The sequence below is a fragment of the Panthera onca genome, chromosome D1, assembly GCF_046562875.1.
Source record: "Panthera onca isolate mPanOnc1 chromosome D1, mPanOnc1 haplotype 2, whole genome shotgun sequence".
NCBI lineage: Eukaryota > Metazoa > Chordata > Mammalia > Carnivora > Felidae > Panthera > Panthera onca.
In genome coordinates this window covers 98,839,583-98,863,812 of record NC_138348.1, presented here as the reverse complement: position 1 = coordinate 98,863,812, position 24,230 = coordinate 98,839,583, and the positions used below count along the sequence as shown (strand labels likewise).

The 24,230-nt window shown below is 43.2% G+C and overlaps 1 protein-coding gene across 5 annotated transcripts in view; it reads right to left on the bottom strand.

Annotated features, from left to right (window-relative positions):
- Nucleotides 1-13,267, bottom strand: part of DDX6 (DEAD-box helicase 6) — a 36,192-nt gene extending 22,925 nt beyond the window's left edge. For 2 of the 5 annotated variants that reach the window (XM_060604929.3, XM_060604928.3), the window contains exons 1-4: nt 12,366-12,487; nt 9,295-9,768; nt 4,816-4,879; nt 3,349-3,453 (exon numbers count right to left, since the gene is read on the bottom strand). In XM_060604929.3, the coding sequence (XP_060460912.1) occupies nt 3,349-3,453; nt 4,816-4,879; nt 9,295-9,494 (369 nt within the window). In that variant the 5' untranslated portion in view covers nt 9,495-9,768; nt 12,366-12,487. Of the gene's footprint in view, nt 1-3,348; nt 3,454-4,815; nt 4,880-9,294; nt 9,769-12,333; nt 12,488-12,581; nt 12,678-13,122 lie in introns of those variants that run through there. The other 3 variants (XM_078432829.2, XM_078432827.2, XM_078432828.2) reach the window with 3 other exon arrangements.
- Between the last annotated feature and the right edge of the window lie 10,963 nt (nt 13,268-24,230).

Here is a 24,230-nt window from a genome sequence, read left to right as displayed (position 1 = left end):
CCACGTGGGGCTCTGTGCTGACAGCTCAGAGCCTGGAGCCTGCTTCAGATTCTGTGTCTACCTCTCCCTATACCCCTCCCCAACTCTATCTCCCCAAAATAAATAAACATTAAAAAATATGTATTTTGTTTAAAAATTGCATTTGATTCTCACAAAAACCCTGTGAGGAAGATTACTTATTTTTATTTTACAGAGAAAGCTAGATGTGAGACTAGTTAAGTGGCTAGAGAGATAACTATCTCTATGTTATATTAATACTCAGACGCGAACAACAATGTCAATTTTAGGGGTGCCTCGGTGGCTCAGTTGGTTTAGTATCCAACTCTTGATTTCCGCTCAGGTCATGATCTCACGGTTTGTGAGATCAAGCCCTGCATTAGGTGGGAAACAGGAGCCAGCAAGGCTCCATTAAGAATTCAGTCTCCTAAATGAACCACTGTCTTTTTTTTTTCTTTTTGAGGAAGGCAGGGGCATTTATTCCTTCCTGCCTCCCCCCATTTCCTTTGTTCATAAAACAAGTCTATGGAATAACAACCCATACCAATTATAGAGCATTCAACATCTACGAGGCACTATACCAAGCATACTAACATGAATGACCTCACTTAACCTTCACAACAACTCTATAATATATATCATATATACTGTTATATCAATTTTACAGGCCAGGAAACTGATGATTAGAGAGATACCTCAAATAATCAACTTAGAAAGGAGGGGAGTCGGGAATTCAACCTGGACAGTCTGACTGCAAAGCTAGTGCTGTTCAATAGTTCTACAGACCAAGGTTGCATGTGGACATGTCAACCGTAATTTCACAACATTCTAAATAAATACTACTGAGTATCAGAAGGCCCATTTCCTGCCATGCACCTGAATACTGGAGATACAAAGTTGAATGACACAGTCCCTGTAACAGAAGACTCATAAAACTTTCATCCCTGTAGATAAAATGGATTAACATGAACTACATTATATAAAAATAAATTCTGCAGTATTTTTAATGTATGTACTCAAATTGTCTGATGATACATAACTTTATCTTGATACTTTCTCCAACCATAATAAACCTCTTTAGTTCGTCCACAAAGGCACACAAAGTTTAGAATCTCTAGGCAATCGCTATCCCAGTGTCTCTGGCTTAGAATATGGATCACTTCTTCCAGGTCATTCCATCTTCTTTTAATGGCTACACATATACACAATTTCAACTAGAAGAGGGCTCATCACAGCACACTGAAATTATCTGTACAGTTAGCAGTCTCATCCACCTGGCTGTGAGGGCAGGAACCCTATCTGTCTTGTTCATCACAGTATCTCCAGTGTCTAACATTTTCTGGGTCACTCAGTACATGTTTGCTCAATGAAAAAGTGCTCATTGTCACAGGGTTTGTCCTTACTACAGCCCGGAACCAACACTGTCAATTAACATGCATGTTTAGGCCTACATGTATGTGTGTGCACATACACATTTCCACCTAAAGAGTCAAGGAGCAAACGGTGCACTCAGTACTCAGATGTAAGTCTCTAATACTGCTGTCCCAAGACAATGAGGGTTCCCTGGAGAAATGACTGATTCCGAGGCTGGGATAGCACAGGTGCAGATAAGCTTGACACCATGATATACCAAAAAGGAAGTACTCAAGGAAAAAGAGGGGATAGTGAGGAGGGGACAGGCAGAGCACAGAGGATTTTTAGGGCAGTAAAACTACTACGTGTGATACTACAATGATGGATACATGTCAGCATACATTTGTACAGCATACTATACAAAGTACACCACCAAGAGTGAACACTAATGCATACTATAAACACACTACAAACTTTAGGTAAGGTTAAGAGAGGTTCCTTAGTTATAATAAATACATCACTCACGTGAGGGATGTTGAAAATGAGAGGTTATGCATGAGTAGGGACCAGGGTTTATGGGAAATACCTTTTCTGCTCAATTGCTATGAACTTAAAATTGCTCCAAAAGATAGTCTATCAGAAAAAAAGCAGGGGGGGAGGGAGTGGGGGGATATTACAAAAACACAGAAACCAGCTTGAAGGAGCTCACCATAGCCAAATATGGGACAATTTGGCCACAAAAATACCACCAGGGGAAAAAAAATTCATGCGTCCACACTGATAACATATAGCTACATGAAAAGATATGGGAAGGCTCTTCTTCACAAGGCCAAACATGCAAGGAGCACGACCATTGGAAATCCATCATTACCCACCAGAGTAAAGATTAAAGTATGCAAGAATCAACAATGGATACTAAGACTAAGGGGAAATTCTGATGGAAGAGTAAGATACCTGCATGGTCTTAAAGGCTCCCCATAGACTGCTTATTGGTTTTAAGGGAAGGGGGGGAAAAAAACAGTTAATTAGGGGTGCCTGGGTGGCTCAGTCAGTTAAGCGTCCAACTTGATTTCAGCTCAGGTCATGATCTCACAGTGAGATTGAGCCCTGTATTGGGCTCCACACTCACAGCATGGAGCCTGCTTGGGATTCTCTCTCTCTTCTCTGTGCCCCTTCCCTGCTCACGCATGTGCACACACTCTCTCTCTCAAAATAAAAACTTAAAAAAAAAAATCAGGCACCACCTTGAGAGGGTAACCAAAATTAAATTCACCATTGAGAAACAGATGGACACTGTATATACCTCCCAATGAGGCAGCTTGAGAAGGCTACAACATGACTTCTACAGTATCCTGGCTAAGAATGCATAGCTTGAGTCTCATCACATACAGACAGGAGACAAACCCAAAATGAGGAATGTTATACGTTAAAAAAAAAAAAAAAAAAAAAAAAGACTAGGGAAATGCTCGCAACTGTAAAACGTTAAAGAAATGTAACTAACTCTATGTAATACAGTTTCATAATATGATATACCTGATCCTAGGATGCATCCTGTACAGAAAAGAAAAATAAGTCCTATAAAGGATATTTTAGAGTCAATTAAAAATCAGAATACAAATGACAGATGAGATAAAAATACTGTATTAAACTGACCAAAGGTAAGTACACTACGGTTACTCACAGGCACCTAGGGGCGCCTGGCTGGCACAGTTGGTAAACAGGTTACTCTTCATCTCAGGGTTGTGAGTCTAAGCTGCATGCTGGGCACAGAGCTTATTTAAAAAAAAAAAAAGTCCTATTCTCAGGAAATATACACTGAAATATTTAGAGGCAATGGGCCATGATTTTGTGACTTATCCTTAAAATGTTCAGAAAAAGTGCCTATGTGTACACACACACACACACAAAAGTGTTGGTTAACTGTATCACCCACACATATCAAAAAGTATGGATTGCTTAACTCACAATATTTTATATGGATAAAAACAAGAAACATACCTGAATAGGAGATGGCTTTTCCCAGCCCATTTCAAAAATTCCCATCAGTAACTCCCGTTTCAAACAGTAATCTTCAAACTCATTTCCTTTTGTGGAGGTCACATCCTACTCAGACAAACAAAAGAAATAAAACAACAACAAAATAATAAAGTACAACTGTGTTCCTTAGGTAGCTAGTATGCTTAAGAAAATTTGTTTCAGGGACTAATTTTTTATCTACCCCATTTAAAATATAAATATATGCAAATTGCTTGTCTCGATCTATATTTCAAGTATTCCTGAAGAATAATTCCTAAAGAATAAATAACTACTCTTTAACATACACACAAATCATTTAAAAATTGTTTTGGGGTGGGGATGCCTGGGTGGTTCAGTTGGTTAAGCGGCTGACTTTGGCTCAGGTCATGATCTCACGGTTCCTCTAGCCCCATGTCACACCCTGTGCAGACAGCTCAGAGCCTCGAGCCTGCTTCAGATTCTGTGTCTTCCTCTCTCTCTGCACCCCCACCCCCCAACTCATGCTCTGTCTCTCTCTCTCAAGAATAAACATTAAATTTAAAGAATAAAATAAAATGAAAATTGTTTTGGTGAGTGGTGCCTGGATAGCTCAGTGGGTTAAGCAGCTAACTCTTGATTTCAGCTCAAGTCATGATCTCACAGGTTCATGAGTTCAGCCCCTTTGTCGGGCTCAGCACTGCCAGCGCAGAGCCTGCTTGGGATTTTCTCTCTCTCTCTCTCTCTCTCTCTCTCAAAATAAAGACATAACCATTTAAAAAATAAAATAAATTGTTTTGGGGAAAGGCCACCCTACGGTCATATTCTTCTGAGGACTGGTAGAATACCGTTATTTTTACAAACCACAAGATGTGAAGTCAAACCCTAACTCCCACTCACTGCCTACAAATATCCTATCCTAAATAAAGGTTTCTCACACTTAGCACTATTGACATTTGGGCCAGAAAATTCTCTGTTGTAAGGGGATGTCCTGTAGCATCCCCCCAGTTGAGTTTAACCAGCTGAGTTAACCAAAAATGTCTCTAGCTACTGCTAAATGACCCCTAAGGGACAAAAATCACCCCTAGCTGGGAACACTGTGCTAAGAGAACTAACCTTTCAACCTTCCTTTTCTCATCCACTAAACAGGGTTAATACCTAACCTGAATCTTACTATGTCGGTGGGAGCAAAAGAGAATTTTGAGAAAATGCCTTGCAAATCCTGAAAGTACTCTGTAAGTTAGATAAAATACACACGTGTAAACACAGTATTTAATATACAGACACACATTACCGTATTAATAGAATTCCTCCAAACAGTGAAAAATTTCGGCAATTCATCATATATAATCTATATAATTTCAACCATTTCAACCTATTTCAGAGTAAATACACAATGCCTATTGTTAAGTAACTACCTCATTTTTAGAGTTTCCACACCACTTTTCCACTTGAATTTTACAACCAACTTACCGAAGTTTTGATTCTTAGATCCTTTGGAGGGAGTTTTAAAGTCTTTTTCCAGTCATCACCAGGTCTACAGAGAATACAGTAAAATTGAAGCATGAGAATTCACAGGATCACTCTTTTCTTTTTTAATTTTTTTTTTTTAACGTTTATTCATTTTTGAGAGACAGAGCATGAGCGGGAAAGGGGCAGAGGGAGGGAGACACAGAATCTGAAGCAGGCTCCAGGCTCTGAGCTGTCAGCACAGAGCCCAACGTGGGGCTCGAACTCACGAACTGGGAGATCATCACCTGAGGCGAAGTCGGACACTCAACTGACTGAGCCACCCAGGCGCCCCCACAGCATCACTCTTCTAATAATACAAAGATGATTCACCATAATTATAATAAACAGTAAGTTTAATGTATTGCTATTTACTTCAGAATACGGTTAACAGACATAAACAGCTTTAGAAAAACCGCTCTTCTTACAAAAGAACAACAATCTAGAGAGGATTTAAAAAAAATCAAAAATAGAAGGGAACAGGCAGGGGCACCGTGGGTGGCTCAGTTGGAAGGACATGTGACTTTTTGATCTCAGGGTCATAAGTCTGAGCCCCAAGTTGGGTATAGAGATTACTTAAATGAATAAAACCTAAAAAATAAATAAATAAATAAATAAATAAATAAATAAATAAAAAGAAGGGAATAAGGCACTTAACCCCCCACCACCCCCACTTTTTTTGGACAGAGAGTACCCGGGCCAGGGAGATGGACAGAGGGAGGGAAAGAGAGAATCCCGAGCAGGCTCCACACTGAGCGCAAAGCCCAACACAGGGCTCAATTCCATGATTCCAGAATCATGACCTGGGCCGAAATCAAGAGTCAGATGCTTAATATACTGAGCCACCCAGGCACCCCTGGGCATCCATCCTCTTAAGAGCAGCAGTGTAATATACAGTACAACTGTTCTCAAAACTGGTAACCCATGTGTTTTGTTTGATGTACATAGTGTGTTTTCATTTAAATTAGTTGCCAACATTTAAACATTAAAAGATTTCATATAAAAGTCCACATTCTGGCTTTTCTTGAAAAAACTGGAAGCTTCATCAACACTAGTTCCAAACTTCTGCATGTCAACAGTTTGAAAGAGCTTAATAACTGGGAGTTTAAATCAAGCAGCAGACTCCTTTAGTCAGAACAAGTAAGTACCCTCTCATTTGGCACAGTCTCCTGTAAGTAAGCATCTGAGTTTCTAACTTCTGATGACTAGTTAAAACTAAGGGCTCTAAAGTTTCAAAACTTTAGGTTTCAAACCAGGTCAAGCCCTGACTCTACTATTTATTATTTCTGTGATTTGCAGCAGTTACTTTTCTAAGCCTCTAATTCTCTCCTATATAAAGTGGGTTAAGAATTATATCAAATAGGGGATGCCTGGGTGGCTCAGTCGGGTAACTGTCAGACTCTTGATTTCAGCTCAGGTCATGATCTCACGGCTCCTCAGATCAAGCCCTGTGTCTGGCTTGCGCTGACAGTGCAGAGCCTGCTTGGGATTCTCTCTCTCCCTCTCTCTCTGCCCTTCCCCACTCCTGCATGCGCTCTCAAAATAAATAACCATCAAAAAAAAAAAAAAAAAAAAAAAAAAAAAAAGAATTATGGGGCGCCTGAGTGGCTCAGTTGGCTGAGCGCCCGGCTTTAGCTCAGGTCACAACCTCACGGTTTGTGAGTTCAAGCCCCGCGTTGGGCTCTGTGCTGATAGCTCAGAGCCTAGAGGCTGTTTCGGATTCTGTGTTTCCCTCTCTCTCTCTGCTCCTCTCCTGCTCATGTTCTGTCTCTCTCTCTCTCTCAAAAATAAACATTAAAAATAATAATTATAGCAAATAATTTATATAAAGCACTCAGCACAGGGCCTGGCAAAATAAGAAGTCAGCGTTAGCTGTTAATGAACACCTCCCGATCTATTTTACTGAGAATGTTTGAAATCATGAAAGAGAAACATGTAAAACAAATTTCCCTTTTGCTCGGGTGAAAACTTCAAATTACACCCAAAGCATCTAATAGGGAAAAAAAAATGTCAATAAAGCAGACAATGCTTTCCACTGTGTCATCTTTATAAAATAAACAAAAGTTTTCACTGATTTCATTATAGCAATTCTTATATAATCAGAGCCCTCAAAACATCTCAAGAGTCTTGATTTAGAAAGATGAGCCATTTTCCTTAAAGCTAGGTCCCATGTAATTTAAGATACTGTAACACAGGTAACTATTTGCTACTAATTCCAAGGGTACCAAAGTCTTTCACCTCTGCCTACAAAACACACCAAGGTTTTTGAACAAAAAATTTAGTTGTACATCCTAGTAGGCTAACTTGCCGCTGTCAAATTCAATATATAAAGTGAATAAAAATGCAGAAATACAATGGAAAATCTTACCACATGGAACTTATAATCTTAGGAGAGAAAAAACCCAAACTATTTAAAATGAGAAAATAAGTGATAAAGTATTAGAAGATTTCTGAAGACAGTGATGGGATCTAGAAAGCTTCACAGAAGAGGACAAACTGAGATTTAAGGAACCCAAAGAATTAGGGGCACCTGGGTGGCTAGCTGGTTAAGCATCCAACTTCGGCTCAGGTCATGATCTCATAGTTCTTGAGTTTGAGCCCTATACTGGGCTCTCTATTGTCACAGGAGCCTGCTTCAGATCATCTAGATCCTCTGTCTCCCTTCCTCTCTGCCCCTCTCCTGCTCACTCACTCTCAAAAACAAACAAACATGAGGGGCGCCTGGGTGGCTCAGTCGGTTAAGCTTTCTACTTCATGTCAGGTCATGAACTTGTGGTTCTTGAGTTTGAGCTCCGTGTCAGGCTCTGTGCTGACAGTTCAGAGCCTGGGGCCTGTTTCGGATTCTGTGTCTCCCTCTCTCTCTTCCCCTCCCCCGGCTCTCTCTCTCTCTTAAAAATAAACATTAAAAAAAAAAAAAATTAAAAAAAAAAAAAAAAAAAAAAAGAACCCAGAATTAAAAAGAAACCATTAATCCCAGGATGAGCAAAAGAGAGAAAGCAAAATCTACTGTTGTCTCAAGCCAGAATTTAAGTAGAAAATAATGAAATAACACAGCTTTATGTTTAAAAATAGCCTAGGAGCTCCTGGGTGGCTCAGCTGGTTAAGCGCCTGACTTCAGCTCAGGTCACGAAAGTTCATGAGTTCGAGCCCCACGTCGGGCTCTGTGCTGACAGCTCAGAATCTGGAACCTGCTTCAGATGCTGTGTCTCCCTCTCTGCTCCTCTACAACTCATGCTCTGTTGCCCTCTCTCTCAAAAATAAACATTAAAAAAAATTTTTTTAAAGATGTCCTAAATTTTGCTAACCTATTCATATTTTGTCAAGAGAAACTGCAATTTAGAAAATATTTTTGATTTCTATACTAAAGCATTCACCTTAAAAATCATAAAATATGCACAAGAAATAACAACATGTATTGATGCCAATTCTCTCAATGACCAAATCAATTCCATTGGAAGTTAATTTCTACAGGTCACTAGCAAATCACATAGCAGTAACCATCTCTATGATATTCAAGGGCTACTTTTCTTTAGAAGTGCTTCTTAGGTACGCAGAAGATCTAGGTTGTAGTAATACATACACTTTAGTTCAGTGAAGCCGTTTCATCATACGAAGATTTCAAGAGTAAATCAATCTCTACGACTAGAATCTTAATAAAGCCAAACATGAAGTGGGGTCAAGAGTCGAACTAACTGAATCTCTAGTCTATTAACTGAATCTCTAGAGTGATAGTTATCATTCAAATAATTTAAAGTGTACACTTAGATGACAAATAGCAGATTTAAAAGAAAAAATTATTCTGTGGTAAGATGAGGCTCCTAAGTTTTTAAGAGTCAACAAAGGGAATTGGGACTATTCAGAGATGTACATTTCCCTGAGTTCAAAATCTTGAGTTCCCTATGATACATAACAGCTTGTAATACTGTATACGTGTAAAACGAGAAAGCTTATAAAACAAAACTAAACTACAGGTAACGTAATCTTAAAAAAAAAATAAAGTAACATTATCTTAAAAAAAAAAAGTTATGGATAAATTTCCACTCAGTTAAGTATGACTCAGAAGGCTGGATAAGTCTTTAAATTTAAAACTTGAAATTGGCTCTAACTGCCACTTCATCTAGGGTAAGGTACAGTTACAACACTAGGGAAAAAGCCATACTGGCAAAAACAAGATGAATCTGAGCTAATTATGAAAGCCAGAAACGTTTCAAAAAGTAATGTATACAAAATTAATATATATCATCTGTGTCTGTTATTTAACAAGCCTGTATTAATTACGACAAAAATACTTTATTCCATTGCAAATACCCACTGCCCATAATACAAAGCCATCTGTCCTCTATTTGCAATCAAAATGGTTAAATAAGGTATAAAGTAGTCAACAAAGTAACAAAAAGAAATCTCCTTGGTCTCCCAAGTGTGTTGATTTATTCTAACACTTACTTAATAGTGGTGGTCATACTCTGTGCTTGCTGCTGAGTGCCATTATTGATTGTGTTGGTATTTTTCAGCTGGTTCATCTGTTGCTGTGTCTGTGTGCCCCCTCCTCCGGGGCCACCACTGGGCTTCACAGGGCCCCTCAGCTGACCATTTTGACTGGAAAGACCCATTATAACAGGGTTCTCTGTTCTGGCCGTGCTCATGCTGTATTAATTGCAAAGGTGTCTCTTTCAAACTTCAAAACTTTTGAAAGTCAGTAGAGAAACTGTAATAACAGTTTATTAGGCTCTCCAAAACGAAGAGATAAATATAAGTCTTGCTCAATATATGAGTCCTTTATTGCAATGCAGGCAAGCACCTGTAAGTCTCTGAACGGTAAGCAGCAGTAACTTGCTCTCATGCACCGAATCAACTTTTTATTTTTTAAAAAGCCCTCTAACAAGGTTGAGTTATGTATCTGAATTCACTCACTTCAATCTGAAACAAAGAGAAAGTTTAATTAGCAAACACAGGAAAGTTAGAAACTTTCCCTTTTAAACAACCCCTTTAGAGGAAATCACTCTATTAAAGAATTAAAAATATAGATCTACTTAGACCAAAACTAACCATGCTACGAGAGACACACAAAGATTAACTGCCTCAAAAACCGGGCCAAATGAGACCAATCTCAAACATTTTAAATTGTCAGTTCAAAGCAACCCAAAGATGATTAGGTAAAAAGACATTGTGATTAAATTAGCATTAGTTGTCAAATGATAATATCTTCCCTTCAGTTTCCTCCCTCATGAATTCTTTAAAAGTCCCTGACACCTCTAAAAGTCAATGATTCATCACACTTAATTGCATTACAACTCAAAGAAGTATCACACAATTTTGCTAATTGTAAAATTAGTAAAATTTACAATACACATCTTAGAACAAGGCAAGACAATGTATTAATTTTTTTCCCCTACTTCTGACAGCAACTGAGAATTCTTGAAATTGAGCTTTTGACTTAACTTTATGCTTTCAGGAAGAAAACCCCACATTTGTGCCTTTATGAATTTCAACCATAGAAGTTGAACTTCATGAAGAAAAATAAATTTTCTTTTTTCTCTTACGTTTTGCCCTTTAAAACTATAGCTGAAGTAGTCAAGAGATACACGTCTGTATGTCACAATCTTTTGCTTGAGAAAGAGCCAAGAAAATCTTTAGCCACCTTAATAAAATTTGAATACTCAAAAACTATTAGCCACATACATTGCCAATAACACTTTTCAAAAAGTATATCCTAAGTTAAAATATTTGCTTTGTTATTAAATATACTTATCTATAAAAACATAAAAAGGAAATTGCCTGTTGAAAAAAATGTGGTAAAAACTAAAATACACTAGTAACTTTAACCAAACTTTCCAAGAAATCCAGAGTACTAATTAATAGTTGTTTTAAAAAAGAACTGGCCAAACTGCCATTTTTAATTATTTCCCAAATCGAACTCTTATTTTACAATGTAGTAAATAAAACAATTTACAAAGGCCAGAAAATAAAGGACTACTCTCTTCGGTTCTTTTTAAACTCCTTCATATTTCTTACCAAAAATACACCAGCTTATTGATTGGTGTTGATTTTCTGGCCAAACACCAAGGATTCAAAAACAATAGAACTTTTCTAAAAGGCAACTGGTTATGTCTTTTTTAAAAATTGTAAATAAAGTTGCTGACAAGCAAATCCTGATTATTACATATACAAAGCTGTCTATTCTAAGTCTCTTAGAATCTGATCCCTGATGCAGGCCGTGGTTAATAGCATTTCAAGGCATTAAACAGTTTCCTGTATTGACAGGTTTATATTATGATCAACAATATCACGGAGTTCACACAAGACTTGTTCGCTTGCAAAGCAGTAAGAGGATGAAGAGGGCAGCCTCCAAAGATTAAAAGATATCATTATTGTCCCTCCAGCACGTAAGACCTCCTATCTCCCCAGATCCAAAATGTAACTAGTACTCCCTTCTCACTTGAACCAAAACCTGCACTGCAGCTTTATGTCTCAGAGAAGGAAATAATCCTCCTACCCCTTCCCAATTTAGCCTTGCAAGTTACATTCTACATTTTCAAAAATACGAACGAAACGTAGACTAGCTGGGAGGAGCCCCTTGCCGAGTTAATTACAGCACTTCCCAGATTGTAGTTAGCAATTGACAGTTTCACACCCCAAACAGTATCGTCATCTCAGACAAGAGCTTTTGTTTGCAAATGCGGCGCAGTTTCTCTAAGCTTGGTCTGCAAGTTGGAGTGACTGTTCTATTTTGAAGGGAAGAGGGGACCGTGGAACAGAAAAGGGGGTGAGCGCTGAGGGAAAGAAACAAGCCAGTGATTTGAGCCCCGTAATAGTGGGGCAATAATTTCTCGCTCCCCCCGTACGCCTCCCTCCCCCCCCCCCCCAAAAATCCTCACACACTTCAAGTGAGCCCCCTGTGACCATCAACACAAAGGGGTTGGGGCCCTGTAATCGCATCTGCGCCACAAGAGCAGGGAACCAACTCCGCGGACAGAAAACAATAGGGATTCCCCCCGTAAGGCCCCAAAGAGAAACCCTTAAAGTCAGAAAGCCCCTCTTTTCCTCCACGACTCGGGGGCTCCACAATCGGTCTCTTGTTACCGACCTACGAGGCCTTATTCCAACCAAACAGCAGCGGGTCCTCTTCCAAAGCGAGCCCTCCGACACTGCATATCCCTGCCGCCCCCTATAGGGCCGCCTCGTACCCTATAACCTCCACCATCCCCCTAAGTCCTTGCCGCCCCTGTGGTCCCACATCCCCTCGACTTCCATAAAGCTCCTCCGAGTACTCCGCCCGCTCCCTCTCCGGACCCCGCCGCGCACGACATTCCCATATTCGACTCCTCTCAGGCGCCCCCACCCCACACGGCAGCCGTCCGCCGCCCGCCTTCCTCCCCGGGGCCCGGCCAGGCCTCAGGCCTCCGCCTCAGAGCGCCCCCCACGCCAGCCGAGGGGCTTCTCGCGGCCCCGGCCGCACCGCTGACCTCGACCCCACCACCTCACCCCACTCCCCGCGGCTCGGGCCCGAGTCCTACCACCGAGGCCACTCCCGCTCGGCACCCTCGGTCCTTTATTGTTGACTCGAAGCTCCCAAAATGGCGGCGGCTCCTTCCTCCTCGGAAACCTCCGCCCGCCCCCACTCGGCCCCTCGCTGCTGCCTCCTCCTCCTCCCGCCCCCGCCCCCGCCCCGCTCCGGGGGCCGCTCCGCAGGGCCGCCCGCGCCCGCCGGCTCTCCGGCCGCCCAGCCCTACCTCCGCCGCTGCCCGCTCTCATGGCGCCGCCAGAGTCGCCGCCCGGGCTGAGCTAACTCGGCTGCTCTGCCCCTCCCCCGCCCGCCCGCCGCCCCCCTCCCCCTCGCCTCCCCCTCCCCCTGCCTGTCCGCATGGCGGCGGCGGCCGCGGCTCCTCCTACAGACAAGATGGCGAGAGCTCCGCCACCGCCGCGCCAGCCTCGGAGTCGCGGCCTCCCGGCTTCGCGGCCGGAGGGACGCGGGCCGGGGAACCTCCCTGAGGGGAAAATGGACGGCCGTGCTCTCACACAGATGGGGGCCCCGATGACGGAGACTCGAGGGGGCAATACGGGTTCCTTTCTGAGCGGGAAGCGGGGCTGGCTTTTTCCACGGCTGAGGAGAAATGAGGGGGACACGGTGGCCGGGAAGAGTCCACCCTGTCTTCGCCCCTTGGCAGTGGAAATCGGGGGTTGTGACCAGAGGAGGAGCTGCTTGTTCCTGAGCAAGGACTCGTTCCGAGAACGAGCCGTCCGGGCCGCGGCTGGGGGGACAGGAGAGCTGACCTGACGTCCCCCGCGGGCCGCGGAGGCTGCTGCAGGACCGGGGTGTCGCGTCCGAGCCCCTCCGGGCGCGCCTCCACCCAGGAACGCGCGGAACTAGTGGCCCGGAGGTGTTGGCGCGCGCCCGGGAGTGGGGACCGGAAGGGGCACGAGGGATGGGGGCGCGCGGGGGCCCGGGGCTGCGACCTGCCTGGCCCCGGGAGGCCAGGCTGGGAGACGCGGCGGGGGGGGGGTGGGGGGGGGTGGGGGTGGGGGGAGCCGGCCTGTCCCGAGGGGAAGGGAGAGCTGCTGAGGAGTCACTTCTGGTGGAAGTAGGAACCAGAAGGCGGAGGGCGATTCTTCCCCAAGGCCTGACTCTCCTAGGAAGCTATTCCGGTATTTGTGCCCATAAATACTTGTCATGTCCTGATGCGTCGGGAGCGCTATTTTGTCCCAGCTAAAACAAAAATTTGAAGCTGGGAAGCTTCCTAGGTCAAAAGAAGAGAAAAACCTGGGTCTCCCTCAGCCGAGAGACAGTACAGGACAATGGCCAGACCGTGTGCGACAACAGAACTCCGACCCTCCACCTCTGCAGCAACCGGCTTGGGAAGCCAGACCACAGCCTCTGCAGTGACGGGCCCAGAACGAGCAGCGCTTGGTCACTGACTGCCAGCTTCCCCGGTTTTTGCCCCTGCTTCCAACCCGGGGCCAATCAGAGAAAGCCAAATATGTTCCCCAAACCAATCACAGAACAGCGCCTCTTCCGGTTAGCCTGCCTCCGGCTTCTCAGGCCAACAACCTCCAATCAGAGCACACCTCAAGCCTCTCCGTTTTCCCTGCCTGCCGTTGAGTACCACCAAACTAAGCGAAGGTGGCCGGCTCCCTCGCTTAGCCAGCAGTGAATAAATAGCCTGTTCTCCTTTGGTCGTCTTTGTTTATTTTCACACAGCCAATGGAAATGTAGTACAGAAGTGTAAAGAGCCTATTCTTGAGATCACGAAGAAAGTTCCCCTTAGAACTTTTTTGTTATAAATTTAAATTTAGAATGTCATCTCCCATCCAGGTTTTAAAACATCCACTCATGCAAGGGAATAACCCTGCACCTTGTGCCCGTCCTAGAGAGAGGATGGCTAAGTTGTTCCTTTTTTTTTTTTTTTTAATGTTTATTTATTTATTTTGAGAGGGAGTGGCACAATTGGGGGAGGGACAAAGAGAGGGACACAGAGAGAGAGAGAGAGCATCCCAAGCAGGCTCAGCTCGGTCAGCGCAGAGCAGGGATGTGGGGGCTGGATCTCAGGAACCAGTGAGATCATGATCTGAGCCCAAACCAAGAGACGTCGCTTAACGAACTGAGCCACCCAGGTGCCCCTGTTCCTTAATAAAATATTAAAGCGTGAGGCCTTGTTTGCCTCACTGCCTTTCCAAGTAGCAGGAATGTGAAGGGAAGGAGGGCAAAAATAAGTGGGAGGGAGAGGAGCCTAAGAATTTTTTTTTTTTTAATTTTTTTTCAACGTTTTTTATTTATTTTTGGGACAGAGAGAGACAGAGCATGAACGGGGGAGGGGCAGAGAGAGAGGGAGACACAGAATCGGAAACAGGCTCCAGGCTCCGAGCCATCAGCCCAGAGCCCGACGCGGGGCTCGAACTCACGGACCGCGAGATCGTGACCTGGCTGAAGTCGGACGCTTAACCGACTGCGCCACCCAGGCGCCCCTAAGAATTTAAAACAGGCCACTGCTTGCTGGTGGGTCTCTTTGCCCAGGCCACTCAAGAAATGAGACCAGGGGCGCCTGGATGGCTCAGTCATTTAAGCCTCCGACTTCAGGTCAGGTCATGATCTCACCGTTCCTGCGTCTGAGCCCCGCATCAGGCTCTGTGCTGACAGCTCAGAGCCTGAAGCCCACTTCAGATTCTGTCTCCCTCTCTCTCTGACCCTCTCCTGCTTGCACTCTGTGTCTCTCTCAAAACCAAAGAAACATGAAAGAAAGAAAGAAAGAAAGAAAGAAAGAAAGAAAGAAAGAAAGAAATGAGACCAGGCAAAGGAAAGGGTTTTGTGTTCACAAATAAGTGATTACTTTCAAAAGGAGTCTGGTTGAGGTCATGACAAAAAACAAAAGTGAGGAGGGAATATGAAATAGCTGCCCTTTCTCACCTAGGAATCCTGCCAGGGCTAAAACCTTTAATGATTCTGCATAATGTTCTTGTAAGATACTCAGATATCCTTACAACTTACTTATGTCAGCCCTTTGCAGTTTTCTGGTAAGAAGCATAGATGGTGCAGAATTAAGCTACGAATCCTTGGATCTTCTTCTGGGTTCCATTTCAGTGTTTGGTAGGTCCAGTCTCGCTATCTCCATATATATATATATATATTTTTTTTTTTTTTCTCCCCAGTTCAAACAGATTAGTGAAAATGTGACACTTTAGGAATAGAGATGAATTATATGATAATGTACACAGTATCCTTATATTTATAAATTGTATTTAAGGGGCGCCTGGGTGATTCAACTGGTTAAGCAACTGAAACTCTTGATTTCAGCTCAGGGCATGATCTCACGGTTCATGAGTTCAAGCCCCATGTCAGGCTTTGTGCTGACAGTGTGAAGCCTGCTTGGGATTCTGTCTCTCTCTGTCTCTCTCTCTGTCTCTCTCTCTCTCTCTCTCTCTCTGCTCCTCCCCTGATTGCTCTCTATCTTTCTCTCATAATAAATAAAAATAAACTTAAAAACAATAAAATAAAAATAACACACAAATCCAGTCCTTTGGACTTTTAGTTATTATTGAATATAATAGTTTGGGTGATCTGAGGTAAATATGGCTTCTGGAAGGTAAGTTGTCCCCAGTGAGGTCACTTATTAATTGTAGTAAAGTGCTTCCCAAGATGTCTTGGCCATTTCCATTTTTTTCCCCATACCCTACTTATTGGCTTTTGAACTATGAAACTGTTAGCTAAAGTGTTAGGCCTGCGTTGTTGGCCGGCTCCTAGAGAACTGGTCTGTAGGAAAGATATTTTTAAAAAGAAAAAGATTCATAAACAAAGTTGAGGTTTTCATCATCTCTGTTTAAAACACAGAATTCTTTTTTTTTTTTGTAAGTCATGAGCTGCAACTAGAAAATGGTACTTGGAATTTGATCACCATAATGGGTCCTCCCAGCAAATATTCTTTGCCAGTCTCATGTCCTGTCCTCATTTATTTACCTAAAAATACCTAGAAGGAAAAAAAAATCCCAGGTTAATTTATACATGATTTCATTTTGACTTCAATTTAAAATATTTAGAATCTAGAATTCCAAGTAATTTCAGCCTGGAAGATATACATCTGTGATGCTCTCTTAAAAACCCCAAATGTTTCCTTTTTTTTTTTTTTTAAGTTTATTTGTCTATTGATTTAAGTAATCTTTACACCCATCTTGGGGCTCAAACTCACTACGTGGAGATCAAGAGTCACACGTGTTCCTCCGACTGGGCCAGCCAGGCACCCCCCCCCCCCGCCCCTTAAAAAAACTCCAAATGTTTTCAACATGCTAAAACAGATTTCATGATTTTAGCTTTCTATAAGTTTTTTTTTTTTTAAGGAAATGTGGCTTCTTTTTTTAACTCAAGCTACTTCATTACTTAGAAGAAAAAATGTTTGCCCATACCATAGTCTCGATAAAATGATTATATCACACCTGCCTAAGCTCTATAGTACAGCATTTTCCCTCTTACGTGGTTTGTGGGCTAATATTTTGATTTTCCAAAAGAAGGTTCAACAGATAAAGTTCTTCTCGAAATATGCTCAAGCAACATCTGGTAGTGGCTAACTAAGACTAAAGACTAATGGGCCCATTTTCTTTGGCCTCATAGCCGGTAAAAATTGCTTCTTCAGTTTATACACCCGAGGAAAATGAAGCAGTATCAGCCTCCTACATGCTTAGCAAAGATACCCTCAGAGAGGTCCAGGCACCGCATAGACATTAATGCAAACTAAGCAGATGTCTTTAATCACTGAGAGACCACACCAGGCACATTTTGTTGGGATAAATGCTTCACTTCCAGGATAAACTTAAGTTGAAAAGTAGGAAAGCAAGATGACAATCAGAGAGGGAAGTGAGTGGATTAAACACATTTCCCCCAAACTGCCAGCTTTAGTTTGCAGAATTCATATTCCCTCTGACAGAAAAAAAATCTCCCCATTCCCAGGGTACCATAACCAGCTAGCTCAGCTCACCAGGTTTCTTGCGGCCTCATCAGGTCCCAACATTTTTTTTTAATGTTTATTTATTTTTGAGAGAGACAGACAGACAGACAGACAGAGTGTGAACGGGGAAAGGGAAGAGAGAGAGAGAGAGGGAGACACAGAACCCAAAGCCTGCTTGGCTCTGAGCTGTCAGCACAGAGACCGATGTGGGGCTCGAACCCATGAACCACGAGATCATAACCTGAGCTGAAGTCAGACGCTTCAGTGAGCCACCCAGGTGCCCCAGGTCCCAGCATTGTTTTGGTCATCACCCAGAGAATCCTACCTATTTGTTTTGCCTCTTCGGTTCTCCTAAAATTACTGTCCACCAACAATTTGAACTTATTCACTAATTTGAAAATAATGCGCGGCTGGGCAGACACGAAAATCTGAAAATTCGTTCTTTAGGTATACATTTCATTTGGTCTAATCAGATCAAGAAAGAACCTACACCATCCCCATCTATGATGCGTTGGTCCCCTTGGGTACTTTTTGAATTAGTTCAGGGGCGGTGGGTTGTTGACAGGTGACGTTGATGGGGGTCCATGATGAACTTGTGGGATTGTCATGGTATTAGTATGTGTACCATGCCTCCTTTGTACCCAGGACCTTATAACAAAATTATATTTCTGAATAACCTTCTCTTACAGGGGTAGCAACAATTGTGACAAGGGTCCCACCCTGATTTCCTAACACTAGTCAATTTGCAGAGCCTTTTATTGGTCTTTGAAAATAGACTGTGATCTTAGGTATGAGCCCTGGGAAGGTATCTTATAGCTAAAGAGTGGGCAATGTCTTCAGCCCTGAGTGCCAAGTTTGGAGTAAGTAACATCTTTGGCTACCAGGACAAGACAAGGAACATGGGGAGAAAACAATATTTCAGTGCAGAAGTCTCCCCAGGGACCTTCTAGCTCTTCATCTGGTTGGTGAAATTTAAACATTGCTCTTTATCATATCAACCATCCCCTACATAACCCTTTAGTGTCTCCTAGATTCTTTTTACCACCTGGAGATATGCCATTGACAGATCGAGACTGCCGACGTGCCCATCCAATTTGGCTTCCCATTCTTCCTCCGATACATCAGGGGCCTTGGTCTCTTGATAGGAGACCCATCCCCTCACTTTTCATTGTTGCCCTTGGAAACCCTCTCAGGGTCTAAGTCCCATTCAGAACCCAGTAGATTGTCACAAGCTCCCGTCCTCCCAAGTTTCCCACTTTGTTGCTCCTGCCCAACCAGAGTTCAGGCTCCAGAGTCAGTCAGATATGGTTTCAAATCCCAATTCTGACACTTACAAACTCTATAAACTTGGGAACGTTTCCTTTTTTTTTTTTTTTTTAAATATCTATTTATTTATGTAATTTCTACACCCAACATGGGTTTGAACTCACAACCCTGAGATCAAGAGTCTCATGCTCTTCTGACTGAGCCAGCCAAGTTCCCCTGGGAAACTTCTATGCTTCACCTTCCCATGTATAAAATGGGGATAATGGGAGCCACAGCTGTATAAGAGTAAATGAGAATTTGTATAAATCCCTTATTTTAGTAGTTGGTAGATGGCACTTAAAAAAATTGCTTGGTATTGCTATTATTATTTTGTTAGATTTCATCTGAATCTATTCTTATTCTATCAGATTAGAGCCTATGGTTGGCCAGTTCAATTCTTTTTCCCCAGTCTCTATCCTCACGCACTTCTTCAGCTTAGCGTCTTACCAACCTCAAACAAGTGCCACGCTCTAATTTCACAGCTTCTGCTCCAGGAATAGTTGGTGCTGGAGAGAGGCGTGTAACCAAGCTGATTGTTGGCTCAACAACAAATTCCTGTTCCCACACCTCAGCTGAGCCCTCTGCAAGCCTCTTACTGGCGGTTCTCAATCACGGCTGTTCATTAGCGTCAACACAGCCACTTTATAAAACACTGGTGCCTGGGCCCCATCCCAGAGGAATTATATCCGAATCCTTGGGGTTGGGCACCCAGCATCATTTTTTAAGTCTCCCAAGAAGATCCTAATATGCAGCCAAGGATGAGAACCAACCACTGTTCTTAAAGGGTATTTTTTTTTCCCCCACAGCAGCATTCCAAATCTGTCCTTCTATCCATAAGCCCACCTTCAAATCAAAGCCTTACCATAGAAGTTTCATTAACTTTCCACCTCCCACATGCAGACTTCTATTCGTTCCTACCTAGGACGATGAAGTATCATGCCTCCTATCTAAGGCTAACATGGCCCTGACATCCATCCTTTTTAAATAAAATATCCCATTGGTTACCATCTTTCCTTTGCTTTTTTTTTTTTTTTTTCTTTATTATTTATTTATTTTTTTAGAGAGAGAGAGAGAGAGTGTGTGTCCACTAGTGGGGGAGAGGGGCAGAGGGAGAGAATCTGAAGCAGGCTCCACACTAAGCGTGGAGCCTATGCAGGGCTTGATCCCAGGACCCGGGACCATGATCCCACCCGAAATCAGGAATCCCAGATGTTCAATAGACTGAGCCTGCCCCTCCTTTACATTTTTAATATCTCCCTCGCTGCCGGTTCTTCCCCATAACCTGGGTTCATGCCCAACATTTTCTCCATTCTAAACAACAAACAAAAACAATCTTCTCTCACTCTCATTACCTGCTGAGTGGGAGAGGAGGGAGGAACAAGCATTTACTGAGGGCCTCCTAGGAACAGGCATTATGCTAGGTGACATCCATTCTTGCTCTGGGGTATCACTTCCTTCCACTTCTGCTTCTTCATTATTACCAAACCCCATGAGTGGGAGGCTGTTCCTACTGACCTTGAAGATCACTGCTGGGATAAGACTATTCTTGTGACTTGTTTTTCTTTTGTCGTTGAATTTCTTGATCCTTCTTATCATTCAAGTGTCAGCTTAAATGTTACCTCCTCTGAGATGCCTTAGTCCTCCTCTCCACCCCCGCCTCACTGTTTACCCCTTAAGGTACTGGAAATTATTTTGTTTACATGCCTATTGCCTATGCTGTCCCCTGCAGCAAGCCCAGCTGAAATCCACTTCTGTCCCTGGGCTTCCCTGATTCATCCCAACTGCTCCTTTGTCTTCCTACCACTTCAAGCTCTTTCTTTGCTGGCTTTCTTTCTTTCTCTCTTTCTTTCTTTTTTAAACTTTCCTTTAAAAAAATTTTTTTTAACGTTTTTATTTTTGAGAGAGACAGAGACAGAACACGAGCAGGGGAAGGACAGAGAGAGAGAGGGAGACACAGAATCCAAAGCAGACCTTAGGGAGGCTCTGAGCTGGCAGCACAGAGCCCGACATGGGGCTCAAACCCACGAGCTGTGAAACCATGACCTGGGCCAAAGCCGACCGCCCAACTGACTGAGTCACCCAGGCGCCCCTCACTTCAAGCTCTTTCATTCGTAAGGTGATACGACCTGGTTTGTTCAGAACAGTTTGGGTTTATGTTTGGGTTTGTCTTCAGTAATTATTAATATCCTGTTGATTCTCAAAAGTGGCCCGATAAATTATATAATCACTGTATTTATAGCCCTGTATTATAGACATTTGTATTTGTATACATGTCTATTTTCTGAATTCATTGAGGACAGGAACAAAGTCATGTTCATATTTCTTTCACCAATAACACCTAGTAAGGTATTTTGATTTGGGTTTATTTTGTTTATAAAGTTTGTTTGTTTATTTACTTATTTATTTATTTAGAGAGCACATGCAGGAGGGGCAGAGAGAGAGATAGAGAGAGAGAGACAGAGAATCTCAAGCAGCCTCCGTGCTCAGAAGCTGATGTGGGGCTTGAACTTAGGAACCATGAGATCATGACCTAAGGCAAAATCAAGAGTTGGATGTTAACCGAGAAGCTGCCCAGGTGCCCCTGTTTATTTTTTTATTTTTGTAGGCTTCATGCCCAGCATGGAGCCCAACGCAGGGCTTGAACTCATGACCCTGAGCTGAGATCATGAGTCAGAACCCTCAACCGACTGAGCCACCCTGGCGCCCCTGGTATTTTGCGTAAATGTAGTAGAAGCTCAGGAAGTGTTTATTGAATAGGATTGGATGATACATTAAAATGAGATCATGTATGTGAAGAATGTAACATAATATCTAACACGTAATGTGTTAGGTTAAAAAAAGACCCAACAGATCTTACTTTTCCTTGCTCCACATGACGCCAAATGTCGTGTCTTCCAAACTCTTTGTTTATAGACACACAATTCAGTCCCCAAGGGCACACTGGCTAGTTGTCTTTGATTGAGTTTTTGTGGTCTTATTTCTGATTTTTGCTAAATTGGAAACTCTCCGAAGGCGAGTGTCATGTCTTATAACTCTCCAGTACACATAGCAGAACTATGAACTAATCATCTGTATAAATTGCTTGATATTGACATGCTCGGTACTCACTGGTGCAATTAATTTTCAGGGAAGAGTGAAATGATGGCAATGGAAAAGCATAGTGTCTTTTAAAAGTAGGGGAAGAATGAAAACTATGCATAGTGTTGAGATCTGACTTTGGAATAATTAGACCTGGGTTTGAATGCGTAAGCCATTAAGCCATTCAGCCTCCCGAAACCTGTTTTCTCATCTGTATAATCAGGATGATACATCTGCCTCTGGGGTGATTGTAAGAAGAGTAAGGGAGAAACATATGTAAAATGTTTAGCATAGGGCCTGACTCATTGCAAGTCTCAATAAACAACAGCTATTTTTATAGTGCGTAATCTAGGCAGCTTCAAAACCTGTTTCAGTGCTAAAGGTAGGGTGGCTAAAAATATAATTGTTTTCAAATTTTCAGTTACATCTTGTTCCTACTGTCAATGATAAACTATAATTCTTGTTCATTCATTTAACCGTTTATTCTTTTGTGCATTCGTTCATTCATTCATTATTCATTCATTTATTCTATGCCAGGTACACAGTAAATGCTTATTAAATGCTGCTGAATGAATAATAGAATAATAAGAAGTAACTTGGGGGAAATTAAGATTGGGGTGGGGGGGGCGGAATATGCCCATGCCCTCAGTGATATCTCTGGATGATGAAATGCCCTGTGACTAGAACCAAGGCATCATGATGGGTGCTGAAGCTACAAATCCAGCCACCCCACCTCTGGAGAACACAGCCAAGAATATACAGCAGTTCTTAGGTCTTCCAGTGCCTACGCGTAGCAAAAGACTGGCTCCTTCTCCATGCAAAAAAAATCAAGGTCATAGAGCTTGGGATTCCTTCGTTTCCCTTCCCCACCTCTCCACTCACCTTCCACAGGACCTAGCCTTACCTTCTTCCTTGACGCCTCTTCCCTCCAGTACCCCAGGCAGCGTGAAGCACTCCCACCTCTGTGCCACGACTGTGCAAATTTCTCTTACTGTGCAAATCAGGTGGCATCAGAGTTCGTTTGGTTGTAGGTTTGCCTTTCCACAAGGACTGGCTCTACCCATGCCTTTGTCTTCTCCGCATGTCCCACACCCAGCACATGGCCTGGCATTTGGAAGGCACTCAGTAAATGTTTATTAAATGGGCTCTCGAGTCAACTGCACTTTCCCTTTTGTCTCCTCTTCAAAAATAATCCTTCCAGAAGGCCTGCATATTATCTCAATCTTCCCCTCATCTCCCATATCCAATCCATCCCCAAGGCCTGTGGGTTCAACCTTTGAAATATTTCCTGTATCTGTCTACTCCTTATTACCCCATTGCCTCCACCCTCGGCCACAGGGTTGTCTTTCGTTGACCTGTTGACTGCTGTAAGCGCCTAGCCCGGACTCCTTCTCTATTCCCTCTTGCCTGACCCTACTCTGCATCACTACCGTCAATTTTCAGTAGCTTCCCGATGAGCTGAAGGTGCACTCCGAATTCCCTGCCCTGGTCGACAAGGACCTACGTGATCTGAATCCTGCCTACCCCTCCTACATCAGCTCACCTTGCTGCAGCTGCAGTGGCCCTCGGAAGTTCTTGGATCACCCAAACCTCTTTCCCACCTCAAAGCTTTTGTACTTACTATTGTCTCTATCGAAAGCACTCCCCTCACCCCTCCTCACACAGTTGGCTCCTTATTCTTCATAGCTCCAAGCAAATGACATTCCTTAAAGACCTCTGTCCCCTCACACATACCCCGACCTCCATCACGAGACCTGATTTATTTCCCTCCCGATTTTTTTAAATGACCATTTATCTATTTGGGGGGGGAGGGTGCGGCGCAGAAGGAGAGGGAAGGCAGGCGCCACACTCAGTGCAGAGCCTGAGTCACGGCTCGATCCCACGATAGCAAGACCACAACCTGAGCCGATGTTAAGAGTCCGCTGCTCAACCAACTGAGCCGGGCAGGCACCCCTTGTAGCTCTAATGATTAGATCTTCATCGGCTGACTTGTTGACTATTTGTTAGTATATAAGCTTCAGGGGCACCTGGGTGGCTCAGTTGGTGAAGTGTCAGACTCACTGAGTGATTTCAGCTCAGGTCATGATCTCGTGGTTCGTGGGGTCCAGCTATCAGCACGGAGCCTGCCTGGGGTTCTCTCTCTGCCTCTTCCCCGCTTGTATGCACATGCTCTCTCTCTCTCTCTCTCTCTTTCTCTCTCTCTCCAAAATAAATAAATAAACTTTTTTAAAAAAGAACATAAGCTTCAGGAGAGCAGGGATCACGTGTATTTTGTTCACCACTGTACCATACGTGACTAATACAGTCCCCGGAGCAAAGGATTCAGCAAACAAATATTTACAAGCGAACACACGAACACGTGTCCTCATTATCTTCAATTGCAAACTGTCTAGTTCTTCTGATTCCTTCCTTTCAACTTGCAAATTGGTGGAAGACTCCCCAGACTAAAGACGGCCTTCCCTCGACTTAGTCTTCTGCCTACAGCTGCTGCCCTCTTCTTCTTCCCCTAGGCTGCCAAAGAGTAGATTGTCTGTCGAGGCTTCATCGACTCCCACTGTATGAAATGGC